A 9,617-nucleotide genomic window follows, 5' to 3' on the forward strand; every position below is an offset into this window, starting at 1 on the left:
TTTTTTTTTTTTTTCCCAGAGGTTCGTTTTGTTTTTTGTTTTTTGTTTTTTTTTTCAACAACGACAACAAAATATATATATATATATATTTATATATATATTTATAAAAAGAAAAAAAAGGAGAGGTGGGGAGGGGGCGGGAGGTGGAAAGGGAACTGAAAATCAGCTCATTCTGCGGAACTACCACGGAGAAAACGAAGCAGGCCAGCGAGTTCGGTTGGGAACTGTACAGGGTTTGGGGTCTGTATATATCTATATACATACATACGGAGATATGTATATATATCCATATATACCCTATGTACAAGGCGAGGGACACGGGACTTTACAGGGACCTGAAATTAACGGCGGCGCTCGCGGCTGACCAAGCTCCTCCCCCACCCCCCCCACCGAAAGGGTCGCTGTTGGCAACAGGAAATGGATAAATTCCAATAAATTCGGAGAAGTTCAAGTAAACTCGGAGAAGTTCAATTAAAGTCAAGTGGTTTAAAATGGAGAAAGGGTGGAGAAAGGAGGAAGGGCTCGAGGCAGGGCACTTGGGGGGCAGAGAGAGGCTCGTGGCACCACCAGCACAGAGCCCTTCTCTTCACGCGGCCAAAGAGGCCGAGATCCAGGCACTGGCTCGTCTGTAAAATCCTAAATTGGCACAGGGAGGGGTTGGATTGGGTGTTGGGAGGGAATTTTTTCCCTTGGAGGGCAGGCACAGGGTGCCCAGAGCAGCTGTGGCTGCCCCTGGATCCCTGGCAGTGCCCAAGGCCAGGTTGGACATTGGGGCTTGGAGCAGCCTGGGACAGTGGGAGGTGTCCCTTCCACCTGGAATGGGACGGGCTTTAAGGTCCCTTCCATCCCAAAACATTCCATGATTCCATGCTCTGGGAAAGGCTGAGCAGCTCCTCCACCTCCCACACATTCATTTCTGCCTCCCATCCGTCCCGAACTTTCACCATCCCAGCTCCTGCCACGGTCAAGGACTGGATAAATGTCATGGGGGGCCGAACTCTGAGCTCGTCATTCCCAGAAATTGCCCGGTCAGGGCTCAGCGAGGCTTTGGGAATTTATGGGGGAAGGGCTGGGGAGAAGGAAAAGCCGGAGCAGGGGATATCCTTCAGCAGCCGAAGGAGGACATGGAGCTTTGGGGCCACCTCTTCCACCACTGGCAGAGCCCACACGACCCAGCCCCACACGTGGTTTTCCCATCAGCATCGGAACCCTGGGAAAAACCTCCGGCAGCAGCAAATGCAGGGAGCCCTGGGAAGAGCCTGGGGAGGGTGATGGGAGGATGAGGCAGCCGAGAGCTGCAGGGCTGGGCCAGGAGAGCATCCCTGAGGCTGTGAGCGCCGGGGAGCTGCCCTGGGGCTGGGGGTGGCTCCTACGTCTCAAAGCCAGCACTGAGCTAAGCCCAGCTCTGCTGAGCTAAGCCTGGCTCTGGCTCTGAAGCAGCTCTGGCTCTCTGCTGGCTCCCAGCTAAGTGCTGGATATTTTTAAAATGGGCCAAAAAAAGAAAAAAAAAAAGAAAAAAAATCCTTCACAAAGGCAGAGTCAAAAAAACCCAAACCCAAACAACAACAACAACAAAAATAAGATTTGTCGGTTTGGTGGGTGGGGGGTTTTTTTAATAATGACGACTTTAAAAATAAGAGAGAAGGATGGGAATAACGCAGCTGCCTGAGCACCCGGGGCTGGGCTGGATTGAAGGGAAGGAGCTGCTCCTCGGAGCTCCTTTGGGATAAGTGCAGGGCAGCTCTTTTTCCATCGCTACCTTTGTGCTGTGCCCGTGGCTGAGACACCACGGCGAGGGGAGAGGGGCAGGGAGAGGGGCAGGGAGAGGGTGGAGAGGAGGGGGAGGTCAGCTGTAGGAATGTTTAGTTTCTTCCAGATGCCCAAAATCCAGTGGAGAAAGGCGGGGCCAAGGGGGAATGAGATAGGACGAGGGGAATGGCTTTAAACTGCCAGAGGGCAGGGCTGGATGGGATCTTGGGAAGGATTTGTTCCCTGGGAGGGTGGGGAGGAGCTGGGATGGAATTCCCAGAGCAGCTGGGGCTGCTCCATGATCCCTGGCAGTGCCCAAGGCCAGGCTGGACATTGGGGCTTGGAGCAGCCTGGGACAGTGGGAGGTGTCCCTGCCCATGGCAGGGGTGGGATGGGATGAGCTTTAAGGTCCCTTCCCACCCAAACCATTCCACGGTTCTCTGGCCGAGGCTGCAGCAGAGCCCTGACACCACGGGGGAACCAGCCCAACACCCACCAGCTCATTGTTCCCTGGACTCTCGGCTGATAAAATCCATCAGGTGTCTGCCAACAGCTGGGAGACCCCATGGGGGACACATCAGGGTGAGACTTCCCAGACCAAGCGAGGATCTGGGGCCCAGGGAGCAAACCCAGAGTGTCCCCAAGATGGGCGTTGTCCCTTCCACCATAAATCCACACAACACCCGCCGGGCTCCAGCCCTTTGCCACGCGGGCGGTGAGCGTCACCCCTGGTGTCACCTCCTTCCTCCTTCCGACACCTTCTCCTCTCCACTGCTCCCCCGAGGAGCTCGCACCTGCCCAGAAACCAAACCCACGCAGCCCTGAGGGCACCAGCGATCGCTCCCTCCCAGCGGGGTTTGGGGATGGGTGGCACCTCCCCGTGCCCCCCCAGCATCCAAGGTGGGCAAGGGGGGTGTTCTGCCTCCCCCGGAGCCCAGGAGCAGCACAGGTGAAGGCATTGGTGAAAACTCAGAGAGACTCTGAGGGTTTAGTGCAACGTTTATGGCACGTGTGCGCAGCGGGAAGAGCCGGGCTGGGGAGCAGGGGCAGCAGAGCCTCGGTGCTGCGGGCTGGGGTGGGGTAGAAGGCAGGGGAAGAGGTGGGATGTGAAGGTGGGATGAGGGGATGAGCCCTAACTCAGGGATCCCCAATAGTGCTGCTGGAGTAGGGGACCATTAACCCAATAGAGGGCTCAGCCTGTCTTCCCACTCAGCCTCAACCCCAAAAGCCATCCTGCCTCATCCCAGCCCCACGCACTGCATCCCAGAGAGGGATGTGGCTGCACATCCCAAAAATATCAGCAGGAGACTCCTCCGGATCCTTTTGGGGGCTGGATCCACCCCTCCCTGCTCCTGCCCGCCTTGGAATTCCCACACATGCACGTGTGGGGATTTTAATTCCCCCACAATTAAAACACCGTCTCATCCCAGCTGCAATTAAGTTTCTAATCTTCATTTACTTATGCTAAAACAATTCCAACACCAGCGAGGAGGAGCTGGAGGAGCAGCCAGACAAACCAGGGCTGGTTAAGTTTGCAAAGCCTCGTCATGGCTCCAAATTAAAGCGAAAACTGAGACTACAATTGAATTATCCGAGATGGTTCCTGTCAAGCGATTAAGCTCCACAGAAGCCTGGGAATGCAATTTGCTCTCATCTGACAGCTCGTCTGAGGGGCTGGAGGGCCCATCCGAGCTGGGGGGAGAGGGAAATGCCAGCACATGGAATTCAGGTGGCAACGGCAGCTCCCAAAGAGAATTTTTGGGGGAAACTCTGGGATTTGGCTGATGGGAGATGAATATGTGAGAGGAAAATGGTCCTGGACACGGCTGAGATGTCCCAGTGTGGGGCTGGGAGATGCTCTGTACAACCAGAGCTTGTCTGCATTCCCAGCTCCGGGAATGAGCCCGGGAAGGCCATAGGAGAGGGGATGGATCCCAATCCCAACTGCCCTGCCGCGCCCAGGCCCAGAGCATCCCAAACCAGGGGCTTTGGGAGCGAGGAGCAGAGGCAGGAGCAGGGCAGTGACGGGGAGGGCGAGAAGGCAGGGCTGGCTGATGAGAGACACGCCGGGAAAAGCGGATAAATTAACGGGAATGCGGATCTGTGCCCCGCTGGGAGGGAGACCCGCGGGGGGACACAGAAGTGGCCGCGGCTGGGAGGGAGAGGAGCCACTTGTGAAAGGTCAGCGCTGCCCACGAAGGGGCTGCGGGGGCGCGGGGGGAGCGGGACAGATGCATTTCCCCGCGGGGAGCAGCTAATGGCAGTGGCACTCCCTGGCCCCGCAGGGTCCGGGGATAAACGCGTGAATCAGCGACGTTCCCCCTTTTTTTTTCATGACAAAAGCGTAAAGAAATAAATAAAGGGAGTTAAATAAACCCACAGAGAACCGAGAACAAGCCCTCCCCAACCGAGCGTCGTCGTGAGCGCTGGATTGGGATCAGAGGAGCCCTGGGGGCGAATTGAAGTCATTGTCCTGTGGGTCACCTCTGCTCGGGGTGGGGGGGGACTGTCCCCAGAGCCACCGCCTGTGCACGGAGAGCCGCCCGCTGTGCCCATCCCACCGCAGCCGGGCGTTCCCGGGGCTGCTCCGGCTCCTCCCGCCCGCGCCGAGAGGATTCCCGGGATGATGGAACGCTGCGGGGGAAGAGTCTCACTCCCGGCCCGCTGTCGGCCCCGCTGCTCCTCCGTAGCGCAGGGTGGGAAGCGGAGAGGAAGAGGAGACCCGCTGGGGGAGGAAGGCACCGTCCCTTAACTCCTCCCGTCACAGCCTGGAAGGGACACAAGGAGCAGAGTCAGCGCTGGGCTCCTCCTCCCATGGAAACGTGGGGGTTTGTAGGGAAGATCTCGGGGAAAAAAACCTCTGGAACAGCTTTGCCACGGAGCTGCTCCCAAAAGCGGCGGCACCGGGGGAAGCCGTGAGCTCCTGCACCTCTCTGCCAGCCCTGCCTGGCTCCTGGAGCAGCATTCCAGAAGGGAAAGGGCTCCTTGGGTACCACCGCCATCCCTGTGCATCCAGGGTTTTGTGCCCCCTTGGATCCAGGGGTGGCAGAGCCTGAGGGTACCGCAGACAGCTCATCCCTGTACGCAGCCAGGATTCCCGGAGTCCGCAGGGAAGCCAGGACCTAACAGGAACAGCAGCCACAGCTGAATCCCTGCGGGAGGAATCAGCTCCCGTGGAAAGCTGAGCTGGCACATCCTGATCAGCAAAAGATTGGGCCGGTAATTAACAGGGAGCTGCGGGGCAGCCCCAGCCCAGGGCAGGCAGAGCTTGGCTCAGTGATTGGAAAAACATTCCCGAAGCCAGCGGAGCCATTCCGCGGCTGCCTTGGGGCCCAGCGTCCTTCAAGCATTCCCTGGTGCCCGCTTGGAGCGTGGCTTGGGAATGAACTTCCCTCCTGATTAATGGCTCCCGTTCCGGGTGGGTTGGGGGCCGCCTGGCCGCGGGCTTGGCGCTGCTGCCGGCAGCCCCCCAGGGACAGGGAGTGGCACAGGGAACATTCCAGGCACTCCTGGGCCACCCAGATAAGGAAGAGAGGCAGTTTGTTATCAGCAGCAGGAGAGAGGCAGTTTGTTATCAGCATCTCCAACCCTCTGTGAGGACCAAGAGAGATCCCAAAATGTCCTCACTTCTCTCCCTGGACTCACATCCCTCCCTCCATCCCCACTTCCAGCCTCCAGGGATGCATGCTGGGAGCAGGAAAAGTCCCCCCCGTGAACGCCACCCCCGCAGGGGCGAGGTTTTGGTTCTATTTGTCACAATATGACAAATTCCAGGGAGGAGAATGAGTTTCTGAGTGACTGCTCTGCGTTCTGCCTGCTGTTCCCACCAGGGCAGATCCCGAAATCCCGACTGGGGACTCACTGACGCCGTTTCCTGGAGCAGAGGGATGTGACTAAGCCGAAGTAATGGAGCGGAGCAGGATTTGGGCACGGGAGAAGAAGGCACCAGGCTGGAAGCTGCAGTGGCTGCGGGTCTGGGGACGAACCCCAGGCAGGGCGTTCCCACATCCATTAAATCCGGGAATAGGGAAGGACGGGCAGGGATGGGGACTTACTCTGCCGACTTCCAGAAGTGCCCCGGGTGCGAAAGGCGGCGGTTGCGCTTTGGCAGTTTCTCCAGCATGTCCATGAGCTTGGTGAAGGTCGGTCTCTCCTCCTGCTCGTAGGCCCAGCAGAACAGGAGGATGTCCTGGAGCCACAGGGAGAGCGCGTGAGGAAACCCAGCCAGGCCCTCTCCCACCGGGAATTGAGCCAGGCCCTCCCCCAGCATGACCCCTGCACCCAACGGCCACGCCACAAGGACCCCGTCTCCATCCCCACATCCTTGGAGGGGCTGGGATGGAAGGGATGTGTCCATCCCGTGAGGACCTGTGTCCATCACTGGATCCTTGTGAAGGGTTGGGATGAGGGAATGTGTCCATCCCGTAAGGACCTGTGTCCATCACCACATGCTTGGGAAGTGCTGGGATGGAGGGCACGTGTTCATCCCATGAGCACCCAACTCCATCACCACATCTTTGGGAAGGGCTGGGATGGAGGGGATGTGTCCATCCCATGAGGATCCCATTTCCATCCCCACATCCTTATCAAAGGCTGGGATGGAGGGGATGTGTCCATCCCACGAGCACACAACTCCATCCCCACATCCTTGGGAAGGGTTGGGATGGAAGGGATGCATCTCCATCACTGAATTCTCATGAAGGGCTGGGTTGGAGGGAACGTGTCCATCTCATGAGGAGCCATTTCCATCATTGGATCCTTGGGAAAGGCTGGGATGGAGGGGATGTGCTCAACCCATGAGCACCCATCTCCATCCCCACATCCTGAGGGAGAGCTGGAGCAAAGGGAATGTTCAAGCTGAGCACAGCAGTAGGACCAAGCCTGGCTGGATGAGACTGGCAGATCCCAAGACCAGGTCCCAATCCATGCCCAACCCCACAGGACCCCACAGCACCTACCGAGATCTCCTTGCCCATCCCGATCTGGCTGAGGTTGGGCTTCATCCCTCGTCCCACCTGCCAGATTATTGCCTCCGCTGGCTGCGTCTTGAAGGGCCATTCCCGGGCGTGCAGCTCGTACCAGATGGTGCTGTGGGGAGACACCGGGAATTACAGATGGAGCAGCCGGCAGGGATTCGGGATGGGGTCGTGTCCAGCCACTGCACCACATCCAACATCTCTCCCTGCTCCAGAACCATGTCATCCAGGAGAAGCTTTGTCCCAGGTGACACCAGAGGTGCTCAGCCCTCACTACAGAGGTGTCACCTCTCCCATTTTCCAGATGAAAGCTTGACCTGGAGCAAGCCCTGATTCCCACCAGGGGAGATTCCTGAGGGAAGGATGACAGAGGCTGGTGGAGGCCCAGGCAAAGCCATCCTGGGACATTGAGTGGGAATGTCCCACCTGGATGCAACAGCACTGCCCACGGAGCAGCTGAAGAGAGGACCTTGGGGATCCAGATGCCACCACTCCAGCAAAATTCCAGGAAAGGATGAGCCCAAGAATTCACTTTCACTCCAGCTTTTCCCTTTTTCTCCTCCAAAAAGCTCTCCAAAAATCCGTCCAAGCCGTGCCATGGACCATCCCAGGTGTCCTCACCAGGTGATGGCCACGTGAAGCCCCGGCCATCTGCTCCCACTCCTACCACTAAGCCAAGCCCTCTTTTCCATGAGGAATCCCAAATCCAAGGGAATATCCCAAAACAAGGGTATCACCAATGGAGCTGGTGGGCACCCCCATGGTTTTCCACCCCTGCTACTGCCTGGAAGTTTTGCATCCTCATTTTCTGGCACCCGGAGCCTGGATGAGCCAGGATTCCCGCAGTGCCAGCCCCACTGTCCGAGGCAAATCCCCTGGATCCGCTTTTCCCTTCCAGGGATGCCCTCGTGACCACTTAAAGTATCAAAAAACAGGGCTAAAATGACATCGGGGTGGAAAAATCTGTCTGGTAAACGAAAGATTCCTCTTGGTTAGGGAAGCTCCCTGATTTCGGGAATGGGAATTCTGCTGATTTTGGAAAAATCTGCGCAGTTTGGCTGGAAATCTCAAAAAAAAAAAAAAAAAAAAAGGATAATGGGAGAATTATGGGGCTTGGAGAAGAGCAGATCCTGTGGGCACGGGACAAAATCCTCAGGAGGAGCATCTAGGCACCCTCAGATTGGATTTACTGCATCCAAGGCGTTAATTCCAGTTTCCTCACTGGGAATTTCTGTCGTCTTTAAAAGACCTTTTCCTCTTGCTGTCCCTGAGCCTCAAATCCCTGGAGGGAAGTGGCCCCTCCGGATCATCCCTGAGCCTCTCGGGCTTGATGGAGGGCAGCAGAAACAAGAAAGAGGGAAAACGTGGGGAAAGCTTTCCATCTTTTCAGGAAACTGGCGCTTTCCATACGGGCAGAGCTCACACTTGAGGGGAAAAAAGGGAAAATTGCGTCTCCCCACCCACTCTCACTTAGTTGGATACGATCCTTTAATTACCTCTTTATTTTTGTGCTGGAGTTGTACCTCAGGGAGGGCAAAAAAGGAAAAGAGCCAGACCCTTCCAGCTGTAATTACTGCGGGTTTGATGGGAATATTGCCTCGGATATAACGGGCCCACGCTCCCTAATCCCACAGCCTTCGAGGTATCCATGAGAAAATTAATCCTCTGGGGAAAATCTGCGGCCGCCTCGGGAAGGGTTTATCGAGGTGGAATTGGGCTCCTGCCCTCAGGGAGGTTTGTGGGCAGATAAAGGGCAGGAAGAATGAATGGTTCGCTGAGGAAAACTTCGGAATTCTCATTTTCTTGGCTTTTGGCAACTCCTCGTAGAGGTGGCACCACCACCAGCCCCCTGCAGCGGCTGGAGGGGGGAATTGGGGTGTCCAGGGGCTCCAAGAGCTCTGTTCCCAACCTTCCCAACCATCCATCATCCAAGCACCTCCTCATCGGTTCCCAACCCAGGAGCATGCAGGGGAGAGATGATGTCAGGCTGGCATTCCCAGGATTCTCCGGATCCCATTGCCCAGAGCCATCCTGATCCATGGCCAAAATAGGAGAATTTGGGAGAATCAGGGTGCCCAGGGGCTCCCAGAGCTCTGTTCCCAACCTTTGGCATCCCCATCCATCATCCAAGCGCCTTCTCATGGGTACCTGCCCCAGGAGGGTGCAGGGGAGAGATGATGCCAGGCTGGCATTCCCAGGATACTCTGGATCCCATTGCCCAGCGCCACTCTGGTCCAAAACAGGAGGATTTGGTTATCTGGGGAGAATTGGGCTGTCCAGGGGCTCCTGGACTTGTGTTCCCACCCCAGCCCTCTGCATCCCAAGCTGGCATCCTCAGGACACTCTGGATCCCATTGCCCAGAGCCAGCTTGGTCCAAACCAGGAGGATTTGGCAATTTAGGGAGGTTTCACTCAAAATTTCTCGAAGCACGAAGGTTCTCCCAACCCAGCGATGGGAATTCCACCCGGCAGCATCCGCTTGGATTTGGTCCTTGTCCCTTCCTGCGTGCTCAGAGCAGCTCCCACCCGACCCAACCACGCCAGTTCCCTGCTGGCCGTCCCCGCGCCGTGCCCCGGGACTCACCCGAGGGCAAAGACATCCGAGTGCTTGGAGAAGGGCAGCTTGTCCTCCTCGGTGTCCGGAGAGAGCTGCCGGATGATCTCAGGGGCCAGGTGGCACAGCCAACCATTCTGGATCCGCAGCTTGTTCTCCCTCCTGCCGGGACACGGAGCCGTGGGTACCACGGGGGACAGCACCAGCACATCCCCAGTGAGCAGCCCCCAGCTTCCCACCCTCTTCCCAAGGTTTTTAAGCCTGGTTTTCCCCGTATCATCCTTGCAAAGTCAGGTTTTAACCCTGCTCTAGAAATGTTGGCCCTGCCAGGGAGCAGG

At 57.1% G+C, this 9,617-nt stretch overlaps 1 protein-coding gene across 3 annotated transcripts in view; it reads right to left on the reverse strand.

Annotated features, from left to right (window-relative positions):
- Nucleotides 1-3,180: 3,180 nt before the first annotated feature.
- Nucleotides 3,181-9,617, reverse strand: part of KSR2 (kinase suppressor of ras 2) — a 63,154-nt gene continuing 56,717 nt past the window's right edge. For 2 of the 3 annotated variants that reach the window (XM_042023022.1, XM_042023014.1), the window contains 4 exons: nucleotides 9,310-9,441; nucleotides 6,708-6,837; nucleotides 5,805-5,938; nucleotides 3,181-4,517 (listed from right to left, as the gene is read on the reverse strand). In XM_042023022.1, the coding sequence (XP_041878956.1) occupies nucleotides 4,511-4,517; nucleotides 5,805-5,938; nucleotides 6,708-6,837; nucleotides 9,310-9,441 (403 nt within the window). In that variant the 3' untranslated portion in view covers nucleotides 3,181-4,510. Of the gene's footprint in view, nucleotides 4,518-5,800; nucleotides 5,939-6,707; nucleotides 6,838-9,309; nucleotides 9,442-9,617 lie in introns of those variants that run through there. The other variant, XM_042023030.1, reaches the window with a different exon arrangement.

This window comes from Corvus kubaryi, unplaced genomic scaffold (genome assembly GCF_017639235.1).
Source record: "Corvus kubaryi isolate FWS band 111438036 unplaced genomic scaffold, C.kubaryi_AGA036_p1.0 127, whole genome shotgun sequence".
Taxonomy (NCBI): Eukaryota; Metazoa; Chordata; class Aves; order Passeriformes; family Corvidae; genus Corvus; species Corvus kubaryi.